General features: G+C 44.6%; 1 protein-coding gene and 1 pseudogene across 1 annotated transcript; one reads left to right on the top strand and one right to left on the bottom strand.

Annotated features, from left to right (window-relative positions):
* Positions 1 to 675: 675 nt before the first annotated feature.
* On the top strand, positions 676 to 4034 carry LOC125508528 (aspartic proteinase Asp1-like). The gene is made up of 9 exons (XM_048673252.1): positions 676 to 1083; positions 1402 to 1519; positions 1911 to 2146; positions 2226 to 2459; positions 2910 to 3048; positions 3137 to 3325; positions 3412 to 3484; positions 3586 to 3673; positions 3752 to 4034. Exons 1-9 carry the CDS (start codon positions 920 to 922, stop codon positions 3861 to 3863), a joined length of 1353 nt encoding a protein of 450 aa, XP_048529209.1. The 5' UTR covers positions 676 to 919; the 3' UTR covers positions 3864 to 4034.
* A 1116-nt stretch (positions 4035 to 5150) lies between these two features.
* Positions 5151 to 6808, bottom strand: LOC125555865 (annotated as a pseudogene).
* Between the last annotated feature and the right edge of the window lie 12514 nt (positions 6809 to 19322).

Here is a 19322-nt window from a genome sequence, read left to right as displayed (position 1 = left end):
TAAAAAATGCATTGAAAAGGTGTAAGCCACCATCTCCCTACTCTTTAATTACTCGACCTCTAATGAGCTAAGTGCATGTAGAAAGTTAGGAAACCATGTGTTGAATGTTATTGGTCCTGATTACTGTATGATGAGGATACATTTTTTCTATTCTAAAATGTATTGGGAATATAGATTTATATTTTTTATGAATAAATTTTAAAACCAAATGTACATTTATTCATGGGCGGAAGGAGTATGCATCCATGCCGCTTTAACTCCTTCTCCGACCAACCCGAGTCAAGCTTCGTGTTGAAAGAGCAATTAAGATAGTTAAAGGAAAATGTAAGACTTGCAGGATGTTGGAAGACCAAAGATACCTTTCCCTAAACCCTCTCTTTGTTTCTCCGGAAGTTCACCTCTTTCCTTATGATTCCGGCCAGTAGTAATTTGGAACAAGCGAAGTAGTAGCATCTCCTCAACCCATCATTGCCACATAGGTAGTAGAAAAATGATGCAAAGCTGATAAACCAGGCAATACCTTTCTCCAGCGAATCAACCAAAAGAAAAGAAGGCCCGGCAACATAGAACTACTTGACTTGACTCGGGGTGAAAAGGTCACCGGAAAGGGAGGAAGGCAACAACAAACTGGAGCGCACCTTTTCTGTTCCTTGCCGCAGCCAAAGGAAACGAAACTTTCCACAGAAGCTTTCATCGCAATACAAGGCACGCACACACTGCTTCTTCTTCTCTCCTTATAAAAACCGCCGTCCCTCCCATTCGCTCTTGCCATCCATCCCCATCCTTCCCTCCCTCCCCTGAGCCGAGCCGTGCTGTGAGGGTGGGGGGCAAGGCAAACTAGTCAATCCGTCCCAGTCTCCTTTCCTTCCATCCTTCTGCTCAGGCCGAGGTCTCCGTCTCCCCTGCCTCGCCTCCTACCATGGCTGCCAGGTGGGCCCCGCCGGCCGGCCTCCTGCTGCTCCTGCTGCTGGCGGTCCTGCTGCCGGCGCGCGCGGACAGGCCGGCGAGGACCGCCCACGCGGACGACGACCCGGAGGCCTCCTCCGCCGTGTTCCAGCTCTACGGCAACGTCTACCCCCACGGGTATGCCTCCTCCCTCCCGGACCAACCCAACCCAACCCATCAATCAACTGATTGTGGATTTTGGCCCTACTCGCCAGTGCCGTCCATACATCTCTGTGCCCATTTTTGTATGCCAATTCCAGCATTTTTAGCCTTTTTTGTTTTGTTTTGCGGAGGAGCATTTTTAGCCTTGTTGGTGAACTGAGTTTTACCATTATCGATTGGCCTTGTTTTCTGTTTTGTTTTGGAGAAACATCGATCAGCCTTGACGAGTCGACACAAGTTGCTGTGGTGAGACATTCTGATCCTGATTTTCCTGGATGGCGATTCCTTGTGCAGGTTGTACTACGTGGCCATGAACATTGGCAACCCGGCGAAACCATACTTCCTTGACGTCGACACCGGCAGCGACCTCACCTGGCTGCAGTGCGACGCCCCCTGCGTCAGCTGCTCCAAGGTGGGGCTACCATTCCCTTTCCTTCCTTATTTATCCAATCCTGTTTACGTTTGCTGCCATTGGACCCTTGACTTGAGGCAAGGCATTGAGTTTGAGTCGTTGTCACTGTTGGCTGTTCCTGGTCCAAGGGTTGGTGTTCAAGGCATCAGGGGCCCATCATATTATTTTGGTACAGAAAGTTGGGGCTTGATTCACTCTTTATACACATACATATCGATGGATATAATGAATTCAATGAAAATACTATCTATGGATTTCATGCATATGTGTAATTGCCCCAGTTACGCGTTTCGTATTACATTGTTGGGAATTTCATATGTGAAGCCAAATTTGGTATCGCCTTTCTCATCAAGGATTCTTATGATGTTCTGCATGTTAATTGTGGGTGTAGGTGCCACACCCGCTCTACAGACCAACAAAGAACAAGCTGGTACCGTGTGTTGATCAGCTGTGCGCCTCTCTGCATGGCGGCCTCAGTAAAAACCACAAGTGCGACTCACCGAAGCAGCAGTGTGACTATGAAGTTAAGTATGCCGACCAGGGTTCATCCCTTGGCGTGCTCGTCAACGACAGTTTTGCAGTCCGCCTTGCGAATGCCTCCGTTGTCCGCCCCAGTCTTGCATTCGGGTATGCTTACTTGGAACTTGTAAAATAAAACTAACATTGCATGGTGAGTCACTTGAACTGGTTATTTTCTTGCCTTCAGGTGTGGGTATGACCAGGAGGTCGGGAGCAGCACTGAGGTTGCGCCCACTGATGGTGTGCTTGGGCTTGGGAGTGGATCGATCAGCCTGCTTTCACAGCTCAAGCAGCATGGTATCACCAAGAACGTGGTTGGCCACTGCCTCAGCATGAGAGGAGGGGGATTCCTCTTCTTTGGGGATAATCTCGTGCCTTATTCACGTGCAACATGGGTACCAATGGCTAGGAGTGCATTCAGGTGAGCCCTATTTTTGATGATTTTTTTGCCACACAATATTTTGTAGAAAGAACAAGTGCTCATTGCCTGCTTGTAATGATGTTCAGAAATAGGTGTGTATTTCACTTTCTTAACCACTAATGTGTAGTTGACTAGTCGCTCACAACTATTATGGAAAGGATCTAATGAATTGCAAAACTGTAGACTAACGACATTAACATGCTATATTTTCCTTGGAAATCACTAGCAGTTATATACTTCATAGTTCCTTTTCGAAAAAATTATACTCCCTCCGTTCCAAAATACTTGTTGTGGTTTTAGGTCAAATTTGAACTAAAACCACGACAAGTATTTGCCGTGGTTTTAATTTTATTTGACTTACTTTCTTCATTTCCTATTTTAATTTGATTTGTTCTCATATACTAGTTGTGAGCACATTCTCCCATTTATTTTTCTGAATCGCATTTCCAGGAATTATTACTCACCTGGCTCAGCAAGCCTGTATTTTGGTGGCCGGTCGCTTGGCGTGAGACCAATGGAAGTAGTATTGGACAGCGGAAGCTCGTTCACCTACTTTTCTTCACAGCCATATCAATCGCTTGTCACTGCAGTAAGTTTCACAACTTTTTTCATATTCTAATATGGAATTAGGATTATCACACAGATGTATCAAGCTCATGAGGTTTTGTTTATTCCAGCTTAAGGGTGATCTAAGCAAGGCGCTGAAAGAGGTGTCTGACCCCTCTCTGCCTCTATGCTGGAAAGGAAAGAAACCATTCAAATCCGTGCTTGATGTCAAGAAGGAGTTCAAATCATTGGTTCTGAACTTTGCCAATGGCAAGAAGGCACTCATGGAGATCCCTCCTGAGAACTACCTCATCGTCACTGTAAGCTTTCTGCAACCCGATAGATTATTCTGTAAATAACTCCCAAGTTCTTGGTTACTAAATAGTTGTTGCTATGTTGGTGCCAGAAATACGGGAATGCATGTTTGGGCATCCTTAACGGATCAGAGATTGGACTCAAGGATCTGAACATTGTTGGAGGTAGGAAGTTCAGGCATAACAACCAAGCAACATAGCTTGAAAATCCATGATCTCTTTCAAATCATGTACAGAAAAATGATGCTACTTCTCTCTTGTTGCAGATATTACAATGCAGGATCAGATGGTGATATATGACAATGAGAGAGGGCAGATTGGATGGATCCGAGCACCCTGTGATAGAATCCCCAAGTTCGGATCTTCCCTTCTGTGATCATTTCACACACCTGAACATATATACCCTTAATTCTCTTCTGTTTATTCAAACAGTGAAAATACCATTCATGGATTTGAGGAAGGTTATTGTTGGCCCCAGTTCCCCAGCATCTTTGGTATTCAGAATGAAGAATGTGCAGCTTACTACCGTTCGAACAAAGAGTGAATAACAAGGGGAGGCCATTGGGTTGATGGATGGACAAAAATAATCATCCAGGGAGGCTCTATACACGAAGTTAGGAACGTGTATTCTTTAGAAAAGAGAGAAAAAAAAATCTGGTAGCCTGTAATCATCGCCATGTGCATATGAAATATATAATTATTCCGTTCTTATGAAGCACAGATGTTACTACTTCTTGTGTTTACTTGAAATGTTTTATATGGAGCATATGGCGGATGAGGAATGGCTCTCTTGCAAATTAACCTGGACTGCGTTGCAGGTATTTCTGGAGTTGGCTTTCGGTACTTCAAGAACTGAAACTTGAGCAACTGAACCTGCCCTTGAATGCCAGTCAGTTTATTTCAGTATAATCTGTAGAATTGTTCTTTGTGTGTTAGTCTTTGGCGAAGTTTGTGATGCTTCCAGTTAAATCACCATGTTTCGGAACTGACATTTTTCACATCTAAAGTTATTCGTTGATAGAATTTGTATAACGGTTCATCTTCTGATGTTTCTCTTCAAAATTCATGTGGTTATTTTCCATGGTCAAAGAATGAAACCACCAAACTTTCGTCTCCAGTACAATTACAAGTCTCTTCCTTGACTGTCCTTTGGCGAGAATTCTGTGGCGCACCGTGCAAATCGCCTTTAACATTACTTCTCCGAGTACGATCGGGTCGTTATTTGGAACATGGCTGGATGGGATAGAGTCCGATACAGCTAGACATATTCGTGTAGGAGTGTATGCGTTGTTATGGACAATTTGGAACTGCAGAAATGATTTGGTTTTTAACAGAATAACTACTATTCAATTTTTGCAGGTTATATTCCGTGCTACGGCGCTGATCCGTATGTGGTCCTTACTCCGACGGAGGCCAGCGAGCGTTTGGTTATTGGATCTGTCCGGTGTGAGATGGTAGCGCGGGATATCTTTAACCGGTTTGGTTGGCGGTCATGTAATAGGATAGGCAATTAGTTTTCCTATTTTTATTTTACCAGCTGGTCGTGGCTCTTTGGCCTTTTCTTGGTTTAGCTTCGAGGTTCTTTGTGATCTCGACTTTATTTTGTTGAAGACTCTATGATTTTGTTGAACCTATTTTATTTATTGAAGTAACCGTATGCATCGTTCTGATGCAGAGGCCGAGAAGTCCTCTTTTTGAAAAGAAAAAACAATTACAAACGCGCCATGACAACTGACAAGCGTCAATGCATTAGTCTGCACCATCAATGCATACGTAATGAGGAATTCCCTATACTGAAGTATACGTACTTGATGACACCATACTACTCCTACTAGCCACTGAAAGGGCGGAACACCTTGAACGCGCCGACCATGCCGGCGATTGATCCCACGGTGGCGGCCACCGACACGACGAGGCAGGCGACGGTGAGCGCCTTGAGGCAGAGCCACCTCGCGCTCCCGCGCGCCACGGCGCGCTGCTTCATGTACATCTCCACGGGGAAGTAGACGGTGAGCGGCCAGAAGGAGAGCGCGCCCATGAGCCCCACGATGGCGCCGAAGGATGGCATCGCCATGGCGACCAGGGTGGTCAGGCACACGAACGCCGAGCGCCAGACAAGCCGGAGCGCGCTCACCGCGAACGGCCCCACCCCAAGTTCCCGCGTGACGAAGCCGCTCTCTGGCCATCTGGCGGCGGCCCAGCGCTCGACGAAGGCGAAGATGGGCTGGCAGAAGACCTGGTAGGCGCCGACGAGGTGCACGACGATGGCGGCGTTGGCGACGTCCACCAGCCAGAAGGGCTCGTAGAAGCCGAACCCGGTGAGGAGGTTGTCCGGCGCGTCGTTGCCGAAGGACGCGTAGCCCATGCACCCGCACATGACGTAGAACGCCGTGGTGGTGGCCACGCTCAGCGCCGTGGCCTTCTTCATCACGGCTGCCTCCGACGGTGGTGGCGTCTTGATGGTGTCCTGGATCTCGATGAGCACGTTGGAGAAGGAGTAGGCGAAGGCGATGTTGCCCAGCGCCTGCAGGACGCGCCACAGCTTCTGCATCACGGTGACGCCCGCCGTGCCGATGGCGACGCCGTGAGGGTGCCTCGGAACCCGCCGTTGGCCACGGTCTGGGCGATCCCGAGCCCGAGCCCGATGCCGGAGTAGGTGAAGGACATGGCGGAGGCGACGACGGAGAGCCACCGTATCTGATCGAAGTTGGGTATCTGAGAGAAGACCATCTGCGCGGCGCCGAAGCCGATCATGTAGGGCGTGCTGGAGCTGTGGCACGCGTTGTCGTGCCCCTTTACGTGGAAGCAGTTGGCCCTCGTGATGGCATGGAAGCTGATGGAGGCGGCGATGGTGTAGCCAATGGTGATGCCGACGAGGTTGGTGTACTGTATGACGCCGCAGAACTTCACCTTGGCGCCGCCGAGGATGGCTCGGACGGCCTCCATGTAGGAGTGGTTCCGGGTGCCGGCGGCAGGGTCGCAGGTGCGGTAGCAGTCGGCGAGAAGCGTGGAGCTGTAGTAGATGACGCCGCCGAAGAGCGCCGTGGTGGTGGGACCCGCGACCCAGCCGAGCTGCGCGGTGGCCCAGGCGAGCGAGAGGACGCCGGAGCCGACGACGGCGGTGACGATGTGCGCGCTTGCGGTGAGGACGGTGCGGTGCGGCGCGGGCGGTCGTCGTCATCGAGCGCGGCCGCGGCGGGGTCGGCGAGGTTGCCGGCCTCGAGAGACACCTCGAGCGGCTGGATGTGCACCATTGCGAGGCTCGGGTTTGGTGGCTTGGATTCACGAGTCACACGAAGTGTACATGCTTTACCGAATCGCAGTGGCACTCTCGCTTCTGTTCAGTGCCTCCGGCAGGAAGGAGGGACGCGAGTTCGAGAAATTGAAGAGGAAGACGAGGGGAATTGCCGTTGGCGCCTTCCAGCTTTTAGTTGCGTGCACCTGTCCAACGGCGTCGCCTCGAGCCCCTGTGCTCTCGTCGTCCATGGACGTGCTCTCCTCGAATGGGCGGTTGGACGACAACTGCTCGGCGAAATGCCAACACAGAAAAAGGAGGAAGAAGGCAAGATGCAAAATTGGATGCCATTTCAGAATGACACGTGTCGATTCTGTGTAATAAGTTGTTGATATTCTAACAACTCCGCATAAAAAATAATCACAGAAATCTAAACATTTATCGATCCATCCATAAGGTAGATCGGCGGCTACTCCTCTAATGCAAAAGTAATTGTGCATCATTCGCATACCTGTAGCAGCTTCACATAGATTATATATTAATTGTCTCTCTCTAAAAATATAGAAAAAGGAGTCTGTGCGCCGAGATCCGTCATAAAAGGTCTAAGCCATAGCAAATGAGAAGCTATCCGGCTCGACAAAAAAGCTAGAGTTTCGAGAGAAACCAAAAGTGTCTGATTGCAATAGTTAAAAAAGTAATGCTAGACTTACGTAAGAAAGCTACGCACGTTTACGTAATAACCATTGTGGAAGATTAGGATTGGTTGTTAGAAGAGGCTGGGGCCCACCCCCTGAAAATCCGGGGGGGGGGGGGGGGGGGGGGGGGGTTAGATTAGTTTCGCATGTTTCGTAGACTTACATGCCCTTCGTAGGTTTAGCATTTTCGTAGTTAAAAAGAAGATAAATCTGACCTTCTTTTTAGGGTAAAATATGACCTTTGTTAGAAAGTAGCGAAAATATAACTTTTTACAAAAAGTTCACCCACTAAGTGCCATACATGTGGCACGAAGCAACTTGGTCCAAACATGTTGACCTTTGTACATTCTGGTTGTGCGAATCTTACAGCAACTCACCTGGCTCTAATGCCACGTCAGTGACGTCAGCACACAGGGTCGTGCGGTGGAACCGCTGCTTGCCCGAACGCCCACTCACCCACTATTGTCACCCTCGCCGGTTACTCATTTATCCCCACCGCATTCGACTGCGCGCTGCCTCTCTCGTGGCGGCAGTTGGGTCGTTGGGAGGCTATTCAGCGGCAACTTCTCGACGAAACCGCGGCGGAAGTGTCATGGAGGTCGGTCCCCATCGTCGGGAGTCCACTCAACGGATCCACCTTGTCGACTCCGAAGCCGCGTTGAGGTAACCGCGCGAATCCCTCATTGCTTTCATTTTCGCTCAGTTAACCCCTCGCTGCTCGCGTTTCATCTTGTTGGCGCTTCTCTTTCGACCCCGCTGCGGTTCCATGGTGAATCCGCGACGGAAGGGTGCAGGATGTTGTTCCCCATCGCCGGGGAGTCCCGCCGTGTAGATAGGATAGCCGCAGTTGCATTCCACCCGTGGCAATCTACACCACAACGCCGCGCAATTTTTTGCTCCCCCGATGCACCTCTGTGATTCCATGGCCATTTTTGGGCGAATCCGCGGTGGAATGGTACGAGATGTCGGTTCTTGTTGCTGGGGGTGCTCCCCGCGGTGTAGCCATCAGTTGGCTTGAGTTCAGAGTTTTGACAGTGTACATGTTCATTCGTAGTGCTTTGATTTTGGTTGATTTGTTCGTTATGTATGAACCCTTGATTTAGAATGTTTTAGTGCAAACATTTGTTTGAGATCTTGCAGAAATTGTTATGTAGCGTGTCTCTGGAATGTTAGGCTTATGGCGGTTTTGCTATGTCAATTTACGCAATCATAGCAATTTGTTCTTGATCCTCAACTTTTGAATAAGAACATGGCAACTTCCTCTTATGGACTTACCATATTACTGAATACAGACATGGTAACCGCTCTCTGGAGCTGTATATGAACAGCTTGTCATATTGCTTAGTACGAACATGGCAAGTTCCTCTAACCTGCAATCCGTCAGTTGCCATGTCACTTAATAAAAACGTGGCAACTCTCTCTGGATCATACAGTTTGCCATATTGCTTAGTATGAACATGGCAAGTTCCTCTAACGTGCAACCCATCAGTTCCCATGTCACTTAATAAAAATGTGGCAACTCTCTCTGGATCATACAGTTTGCCATATTGCTTAGTATGAACATGGCAAGTTCCTCTAACCTGCAACCCATCAGTTGCCATGTCACTTAATAAAAATGTGGCAACTCTCTCTAGATCATACAGTTTGCCATATTGCTTAGTATGAACATGGCAAGTTCCTCTAACCTGCAATCCATTAGTTGCCATGTCACTTAATAAAAATGTGGCAACTCTCTCTGGATCATACAATTTGCCATATTGCTTAGTATGAACATGACAAATTCCTCTAACCTGCAACCCATCAGTTGCCATGTCACTTAATAAAAATGTGGCAACTCTCTCTGTATCACAACCTGAAACAAACACTTCTTGCAACAGCACTCAAGGAAATCATGGCAACTTTTGTCTTAACGACACACCCAATTTTTTCCATGCTACTTCATAAACACACGACAACTTTTCTATGACTTTCAAAAAATTGCCATGTTGCTTTCAAATAAAAATAAAAATAAAATAAATAAACCCCTACTATTTACTTATCTTGGGCATGCCATATTACCCGCATTTTCATTTAGCGTTCATTTCATTCAGTAGCTCATTTCTTGGGCATGTCACTGCCATTTTTTGTGGCATGTCCACTCACTTTTTGAATTTTTTACTTGCCATGTTACTGGATAAAACAAATGCCAACTCTCTATGTACCATAACCTAAACCAAATTAGCCATTCTACTGCACAAAATCATGGCAACTTTCTCTAAACCATATCACATCACTTGCCATGCTACTACATAGAAACACAGAGGATGAAGATCATAATAATTGACACCACAATTATTTTATTTTCAGCATTCTCATCTTCGATAGTTTTTCAACGCAATTGCCATTGTTTTCCATGTTTGACAGTATTGTCACTATTCTTTTACAACAACATGGTTCGCAACCACCAGGAAGCTGAAGACGATGACTTGATGCCTCCACCACAGAATGATAAGTTGAATTTGCTCCCTCAGGGATTTTGGTAATTCATGACAACATACATGTTGTGATAGAGGCAAGGGTGTCCCGATGTTTCGATGAGATGGTGGCTATTGTTTTCTGTGGGAGTCGACCTTGACGATCCGACTACGAACGTGCGAGACGTCGCGCCTTAGCAATCGCTAAACCAACTTCCGAGGGGTTATTGACCACGCCGGAGCACGATCAACCTGACCACGAGGGCCTGTTTCCTGCGAGCAAACGAAGAATAAGCAAGAAACTGAGATTGCAATCTGGATATTGCGAATATAAGATGAAAGCTTTATTGATCAAGGTGGGGTTCTGTGACGTCTTGGTCTGGTCGTTGGACACAAACGAAGTACGCGAAGTTGCAGCTATGGCGAACTTTTAATCTAAACAAAACCCAAAGTCTAAACGACGCCCTAAGGGCTGTATATATGGAGGAAGAGAGGGGAATTTCGTGGCCCTTGAGGGTGGGGTCCGAAACCAACCCTTATTCTTGTTTCCCCACACATACTGATAGAGGCAAAGGTGTTCCGATGTTTCGAAAATTACATGGGCCTGGCCCATTAATAAGGTGACGCAGCACCTAGAATAGCCTATGGACGAATATTATGAAGTGGCATCTTGTATATTTCGTCCATGGCTTCATGCACTCCTTATGGAGGCTTCAAAGTCCTGAAATCATCACTTGTAACTCCGTTCTTGATCCCCTTGCGCATGCCATCAACTTCATGCGTGTTCTTGCTCCAATGTTCATCCTTCTCCAAGCTAGGCCCTTCATTTGAAAGCAAAACAAATGTATCCAATTTAGGCAGCATCATAATCTCATGAACATTAGAATCATTACCAAGAAACGAAAGTACCTGGTAATTTAATTGGCGTGCGCGAGCTCTAGTAATTGGTCCAGTATATGTAACAGTAGGGGCTGTGGGTGTAACAATGGTATTGATGTCCTCATCATCCTCCCCTTCTTGAAATGAAGTCGTCCTCGACGGAAGCTCATCTTCCTCACCCAAATAAGGCTTCAAATCTGCAATGTTAAAAGTGGGACTAACCCCAAAATCTGCCGGTAGCTCAAGTTTATATGCATTATCATTTATTTTCTCTAACACCTTAAAAGGACCATCATCACATGGCGTTAGCTTTGATTTGCGCACATTAGGAAATCTATCCTTACAGAAATGTAACCAAACAAGATCTCTAGGTGCAAACACAACATGTTTTCTACCATTATCTCTAGCAAGTTTATATTTAGCATTCATACGCTCAATGTTTTCCTTAGTTAACTCATGCATTTTTAAAATCAATTCAGCACGTTCTTTAGCATCAAAATTAACCTTCTCCGAAGATGGAAGAGGCAACAAATCAATAGGTGCACGAGGTAGGAAACCATACACAATTTCAAAAGGGCACATCTTAGTAGTAGAATGCAATGAACGATTATAAGCAAATTCAATATGAGGCAAGCATTCTTCCCACATTTTCTTATTATTCTTCAAAATAGCCCTAAGCATAGTAGACAATGTTCTATTGACTACTTCAGTTTGTCCATCAGTTTGGGGATGACAAGTAGTACTAAAAAGCAGTTTAGTCCCCAACTTAGCCCATAAACATCTCCAAAAGTGGCTAAGAAATTTTGTATCATGATCTGAAACAATAGTATTTGGCACACCATGCAAGCGAATAATTTCACGAAAGAACAAATCAGCAACATTAACAGCAACATCGCTTTTTTGACATGGTATAAAGTGTGCCATTTTTGAAAATCTATCCACGACAACAAATATGCTATCCCTCCCCTTCTTTGTTCGAGGTAAACCTAAAACAAAGTCCATAGATATATCCTACCAAGGAACACTAGGTACAGGCAAAGGCATATATAAACCATGAGGATTGAGTCGTGACTTAGCTTTTTGACATGTAGTGCAGCGAGCAACAAAATGCTCAACATCCCATCTCATCTTTGGCCAAAAGAAATGTGTAGCAAGTACGTCCCCCGTCTTCTTAACGCCAAAGTGTCCCATTAATCCTCCTCATGCGCCTCCTGCAACAACAAAAGACGAACGGAGCTAGCTGGAATGCATAGCTTGTTAGCACGAAACACAAATCCATCGTTAAGAACGAACTTGTTCCAAGTTCTCCCTTCCTTACAATTCTGCAATACATCTTTAAATTCAGCATCATGCACATATTGATCTTTGATGGTCTCCAAACCAAATATTTTTAAAGTCAAGTTGTGAAAGCATAGTATAACGACGAGACAAGGCATCAGCAATAACATTTTCTTTACCCTTCTTGTGTTTAATGACATAAGGGAAAGTCTCAATGAATTCAACCCATTTAGCATGTCGACGGTTCAGTTTTGCTTGACTTTTAATGTGTTTCAAAGATTCATGATCAGAATGTATAACAAATTCCTTGGGCCATAAATAATGTTGCCATGTTTCTAAGGTCCGAACAAGAGCATATAATTCTTTATCATAAGTAGAATAGTTCAGACTAGGCCCACTCAATTTTTCAGAAAAGTATGCAACAGGTTTTCCATCTTGTAATAACACACCTCCTAATCCAATTCCACTAGCATCACATTCAAGCTCAAAAGTCTTATTGAAATTAGGAAGTTGGAGTAAAGGAGCATGTGTCAACTTATCTTTCAATACCGTGAAGGCTTCTTCCTGTGCGGTACCCCAAACAAAAGGCACATCCTTCTTTGTAAGCTCGTTGAGAGGTGCAGCAATGGTGCTGAAATCTCTCACAAAACGCCTATAGAAACCAGCGAGGCCAAGGAAACTCCTCACTTGTGTGACCGTTTTGGGCTGCGGCCAACTCTCAATAGCTTCAATCTTGGCTTTATCAACTTCAATTCCCTGTGGAGTAACAACATAGCCAAGAAAAGATACTCGGTCGGTGCAAAAGGTGCACTTTCCAAGGTTACCAAACAAACGTGCATCACGTAGAGCAATAAAAACAGCACGTAAATGTTCCAAATTGTTCCTCCAAAGATTTGCTATAAATCAATATGTCATCAAAGTAAACTACCACAAATCGTCCAATGAAAGCACGTAAAACTTCGTTCATTAACCTCATGAAAGTACTAGGTGCATTAGTTAACCCAAAAGGCATGACTAACCACTCATATAATCCAAACTTAGTTTTAAATGCTGTTTTCCATTCATCCAATTTCATACGAATTTGATGGTATCCACATAGCAAATCAACTTTGGAGAATATTGTAGAGCCACTCAATTCCATCAAGCATATCATCTAGCCTAGGAATAGGATGACGATAACGAATAGTAATATTATTAATGCCTCTACAATCAACGCACATACGCGATGTACCATCCTTTTTCGGCACTAAAATGATAGGAACAGCACAAGGACTAAGGGATTCGCGTATATAACCTTTGTACGAGCAGTTCTTGTACTTGACGCATAATCTCCTTCGTCTCCTCTGGATTGGTACGGTATGGTGCCCGGTTGGGTAATGATGCACCGGGAATTAAGTCAATTTGATGCTCAATCCCGCGAATAGGTGGTAATCCCGGTGGCACGTCTTGTGGAAAGACGTCGGCGAACTCCTGCAAAATGTTAGTGACAGCAGGAGGCAAAGAGGAAGGCACGTCCTCGAATGAAAATAATGCCTCTTTGCACACAAAAGCATAGCAAACAGATTTGCTAAAATCTAGATCATCAATATCAGATTTGGTGGCAAGTAAACATGCACTTTTCAATTTAATTTCAGAAACAACACTAGATTGTTTATTATTATTAGGCTGCATTTGTTGCTCAAATTCTTTTGCCACAATCTGATTTTCACTCTTAGTTTTCTCCTGTTTTGCTTTATTAGCTCTATTAATATCATCTTTCAAAATGGAATCAGGAGTCATAGGAAGCAAAGTAATATTTTTATCCTTATGAACAAGAGTATACTGATTGTTTCTACCATGGTGAATAGAATTTTTATCAAATTGCCATGGTCTACCAAGTAATAAGGAACATGCTTGCATCGGTACCACATCACAATCAACATAATCAGCATATGTAGAGGTATGTGGAGCTGGGAAGGCTTATAGTATGGTAGCAAAAAGGGTCAGCAATAATCAATTCAGAGATGCAAAGTTGAATAAACGCTCAACGACGGTACTGTGCTGGTCCTAGGCTAGACCGTGCTAGAGACGCAAGCGTAGAACACTAACAAAATCACGGCGCTGCACGTAAATAAGAGAAAAGCACACTCTGAAACTTTTTTTTCGCTTTTTTTTGCGCTCCTCTTTTTTTTGCGAAAAATTACTATAATGGCGAGTGTCTCAAAACTCTTCCCTCGTCAAACTGATAGGATGGGCACGAAATTTCTTTTTTCACTTTTTTTTCGGAAATCAGGGCAGCGACGACGAAAAAGTGCGACAAAAAATCACTATGATGGCACATGGCTCAAAAGACTCAGAAAAGCCTAAAAATAGGATAGGGAAAAAATATTTTTGCCCGTGAAAATTTTGGCCTAAAAACTGCCCGGGGGTCTCCAGACTCTTTTTTTTTCCGAGACCTACGCAGGCAAGGAAACACGAATCGGAATTGAGATTGATCTCAAGAACAAACCTAATATGAGAAGAACTCGGATTGGTGGTGGATATATGGTGGTGGTATATGGCAGCGGTGGTGGTATATGGTAGCGGTGGTGGTATATGGATAGAGATTGATGGTGGTATATGGATACGGATTGGTGGTGGTATATGGATATGGATTCAGAGCGGTGGCGGATAAGCAAAAGTGATAGATGGGCGATGATGATGGTGCGGCGGCGGCGTGACAACTTGTGACCAGAACTCGAAACTCTAAAAGACTAGACTCTAAGACCAGCAACTTGACACGACGATGCAACCGCAAATTCAACAAAGCAAAAACCCTAAAAAGATTATGCAAAGGCTCAGATTGGTTCGGATATGATGAACTAACCCTAATTTTTTTTTTGTGTGGCTTTTTCGTGGACTGTAGGTATGAAGAACAGACTCGATCTAATCTACGAAAAACTGTAAAATCTCACCGAGCAACCTGGAAATCTGATACCACTTGATAGAGGCAAGGGTGTCCCGATGTTTCGATGAGATGGTGGCTATCGTTTTCTGTGGGAGTCGACCTTGACGATCCGACTACGAACGTGTGAGACGTCGCGCCTTAGCAATCGCTAAACCAACTTCCGAGGGGTTATTGACCACGCCGGAGCACGATCAACCTGACCACGAGGGCCTGTTTCCTGCGAGAAAACGAAGAACAAGCAAGAAACTGAGATTGCAATCTGGATATTGCGAATATAAGATGAAAGCTTTATTGATCAAGGTGGGGTTCTGTGACGTCTTGGTCTGGTCGTTGGACACAAACGAAGTACGCGAAGTTGCAGCTATGGAGAACTTTTAATCTAAACAAAACCCAAAGTCTAAACGACGCCCTAAGGGCTGTATATATGGAGGAAGAGAGGGGAATTTCGTGGCCCTTGAGGGTGGGGTCCGAAACCAACCCTAACTCTTGTTTCCCCACACATACGGACTCTAAAAATAGCCTATACTTAAGTATTTCGAAATTACATGGGCCTGGCCCATTAATAAGGTGACGCAGCACCTAGAATAGCCTATGGACGAATATTATGAAGTGGCATCTTGTATATTTCGTCCATGGCTTCATGCACTCCTTATGGCGGCTTCAAAGTCCTGAAATCATCACTTGTAACTCCGTTCTTGATCCCCTTGCGCATGCCATCAACTTCATGCGTGTTCTTGCTCCAATGTTCATCCTTCTCCAAGCTAGGCCCTTCATTTGAAAGCAAAACAAATGTATCCAATTTAGGCAGCATCATAATCTCATGAACATTAGAATCATTACCAAGAAACGAAAGTACCTGGTAATTTAATTGGCGTGCACGAGCTCTAGTAATTGGTCCAGTATATGTAACAGTAGGGGCTGTGGGTGTAACAATGGTATTGATGTCCTCATCATGTTGTTGGACTAACATTTTCATCTAGTATATCTCAGGAGAAGTTCAATGTTGGCACGACAAGGATTTGTGGATGTGGACCCTTCAAAATGCTATGGAAACATATTGACATAAAGCCCCAAGACCCTTCATTTTTGGTTAAGTGATCCAAGATCACATTGAGTCCATAGGAAAGCCAATACTATTAAGTGGGGATGAGGTTTTGATCATGACTTAGTTGCTCAAGTGCTTGAAGATATTGCTCCAAAACCCTCAACCACTTTCCCACAATCAAATCCGTCCAAACCCTAATTATCAAACTCGTTCATACACATCCGGGCCCACCGAGTTGAACCTAGACAGAGCCACAACCAAACCCTAGAAACTAGGTTCCACCGAGATGACATTCTGTAACATCCCAAATTTTCAATTTGGAATGTTATACATAGGTCATTCATGCATATCATATTTTATTGCATTTCGTTTTGTGATCCTCGAAATCCTAAGCAACTCAAGGACATTCGGAGATAGTTGGGGATTTTCCCTCGTTCTCATATTTGAGTTTTATCAAATATTGAAACAAGGATCACTTTGGTTTTAATTATTTTTTCTCCCCAAAAATATTTCATATTTAAATTATATGAGAGGAGACAATATGACTTCTCCAAAATAAATGAAATGTTGGAGGAAAAATATTTGTATTTTTATTTGGGGTTTTATCGCTATTTTATTTGAATTGGGAAAAATATGTGTTTTTCAAAATTGCATTAGAGGACCAAATAAATGTTCACCTTGTCCGCCATATTTTTAGAGGACGGGGAAAATTTATTTCAGGATTTTTGAAGTCCGTTTAGTATTTCTTTTCTTCGTTTTTCTGCGCGTTAGATTTGTTTTTTTAAACGAACCGCCTTACCGGGCCATGTCCGCCTGGGACACCGACCCGGTCGGCCTCTTAAAAGGCCGAGGCCCGAGCCGCGAGCCCCGCCCAGATCCGCCGAACCCTAGTCGAGACCTGCCAGCGCCGTCGCCGTCGGACGCCGCCGCCGCCCCACCGCCGAACGCCGCCGCCGCCGGAGTACGCCGCCGTCGCCGTCCCGTTCTACGAGGTAGCCGTCATTTTTTTAGAAAAACCGATTGGTTTTTCGTAAACCTAGATCTAGTTTTTTTATTAGATTGTTTTTTTTCCAATTTTCTTGGTTTATTTATTTTGCGGACGTCCGTCCGTACGTTCGTTTTAACGAACGCCGTTCATCCGTTAGTCACAAACAGCGAACGTTCGTTCATTAGCCTGTTCATCAGTTTTTTTTTCAGGGTTTTCCGCGATTATTTTTTATCGCGATTTCTGCCCTGATCTTAGTTTTAGTTTATCTTTTCGCTCGTTAGTCGAAATCAGAAGATTCAAGCGCCTGGATCTTCGTCTCGAAGCCCTCTTTCTGTTTAACCAACTTGAACAAGATTTTGGTACTATAAAATTTGACTTTGGTCCAGATTAGTAATCGAATCTTATTTCTTTCGCAGTTTGAGTTTCGTTGCTTCGTTTGATTTGATACTTTTTGCAAACCGGAGTTCTTCAGTTGAACTTTCTGGTTAGATCTTCTTATTTGAGATTTACCCGTGCATCCTTGCTTGATTGCTTATGTATGCTATTGTTTGTTTGCGATAGAACATCCGGAGTGCGAAGCGTGCTACTGCGAGTCTTTAGGATTTGCAGATCGTCAGCAAGGCAAGTAACACTTTGATCATACCCCTTTATCACCCAGTTTTTATGCATTAGTTTCAGCCTTCACACATTGCATGAGTAGGATCTCTTAACATGTTGGTCTGGGAAGTAGATAATGAGGTAGAACCTATTACCTGTTTTGTTATCAAACCCTTGGGAGTTACTTCTACGTTATGCTTATATGCCATGCTATGCTCGTAGACGTGGATTGGGTTTGGGTGCATCCATAACAGATGTGAGTTGTTAATTAATGGTTCAACTTAAGGTGGCAAATTTAATACACATCTGGGTGGATTGCTTGTGGGCACCTGGAGAATCCAGTGTTGTCCTAGGATATCCCGGAGTACCCGTGTGATCATCCTACGGTCCGCCACCCATGCTCAAAGGGATCATAAGACTATTCATGCTAGAAACTTCCGTGTGCAGCCACAAGCCATTATGGGCTCTGGCATAGTTTAGTAAGTTGCGTGAGTTCTTGAAGAGGTGGATTAGCAGATGTAGGGGATTGTAGGTGTACCGGTCCGCCCGGAGTAGAGAGCAAATGCTTCTGAAAGATTGTGTCTCGGTCATCCGTTTCTCAAACACCCTGTAGTACGAGAAATCCAACGGAGGAGATCGAGTCTTGTGGGCAAAAGTGCACAAACCTCTGCAGAGTGTATAAACTAATCATGGTTAGTCGTGTCCCCGGTTATGGACATCTTGAGTATCTGGTTCGTGGATTATCATATGGATCTCATCACTCTAAATTAATTTGTTGGGTTGATAACTACTTTTAATTGGGATTGAGTTGGAGGAACCTTCTCAATATTGTTCAACTACCATGATAGTTAAATAAAATATATTCCTTTGTTGTAGGAAAAAATTGGCTTTTCGCAAAACATATTAACCATACAGCCTCCACCAGCCATATATGCATGTAGTGATAGCATTTATCTATTCATTACTCTCCTGTGTTACATTGCCATCATATTCCATGTGCTGACCTATTTTCGGGCTGCAACGTATCATGTTGCAGACTTTTCAGACGAGGAGTAAGGTGCGATAGGTCGTTTGTCATGCACTCAGCAATGCCGTTGGAGTTGATGGACTCACTTTATCTTCCAAGCCTTCCGTTGTTATCGTATTAGATGGCCTTAAGCCATATTTATTGTATTAAGTTCTCTCTTGAGACATTCGATGTAATAAGTGTGTGATTGCCACTTTGTTATAAATCCTTCGAGTACTGTGTGTGTCACCATTACCGATCCAGGGATGACACTAAAGCACAGAGACTTGGCCGTTTGAGGTCGGGTCGCTACACATTCGGTCTCACCGAAGTGTAGTGACCAAGTTTTTGTAACCCTTCCATCCTATTTCGAAATCACCCGAGTTGGTTTGATCGGAATTACCAAAAAGAGGTCTTTCTTAGGTCATCGCACATCGTTCCCTTCTAGTTGATCCGTTCGGTCTCACCAAAAATCCCAACGTTCGAATCTTTTACATATGTCGGTCTCACCGAGATTTTGTTTTGGTGTCACCTAGTTGAGTCAAAAGGTTGTAATGGTTGGATTCTTGGTGAAGGCTATATATATCCCTCCACCCGCTCTCACTCTCGAAGAGAGCCATTAGAACGAAACTACACTTCCACTATTCATTTTCCGAGAGAGAATCACCTACTCATGTGTTGAGATTAAGGCATTCCAATAGAGAATCACCTACTCATGTGTTGATATTAAGGCATTCCAATCCAACTATTTGAACCCTGATTTCTAGCCTCCCCAAGTTGCTTTCCACTCCAATCCTTCTCCTACCCAAGCCAAATCTATGAGAAAGTGATTGAGTGTTGAGGAGACTATCTTTTGAAGCACATGAGAAAAGAGTTAACCATCAGCACACCATCTATTACC

This window comes from Triticum urartu, chromosome 5, assembly GCF_003073215.2.
Source record: "Triticum urartu cultivar G1812 chromosome 5, Tu2.1, whole genome shotgun sequence".
NCBI lineage: Eukaryota > Viridiplantae > Streptophyta > Magnoliopsida > Poales > Poaceae > Triticum > Triticum urartu.
The sequence above is the reverse complement of the archived record's forward strand: the minus strand, read 5'-3'. Positions and strand labels throughout refer to the sequence as shown.

Coding starts and splice junctions, on each gene's coding strand:
- LOC125508528 (XM_048673252.1), top strand. CDS start 920: ATGGCTGCCAGGTGGGCCCCGCCGGCCGGCCTCCTGCTGCTCCTGCTG. Junction 1,520..1,910: donor CCTGCGTCAGCTGCTCCAAG/GTGGGGCTACCA, acceptor TTGTGGGTGTAG/GTGCCACACCCGCTCTACAG. Junction 3,485..3,585: donor GGATCTGAACATTGTTGGAG/GTAGGAAGTTCA, acceptor CTCTTGTTGCAG/ATATTACAATGCAGGATCAG.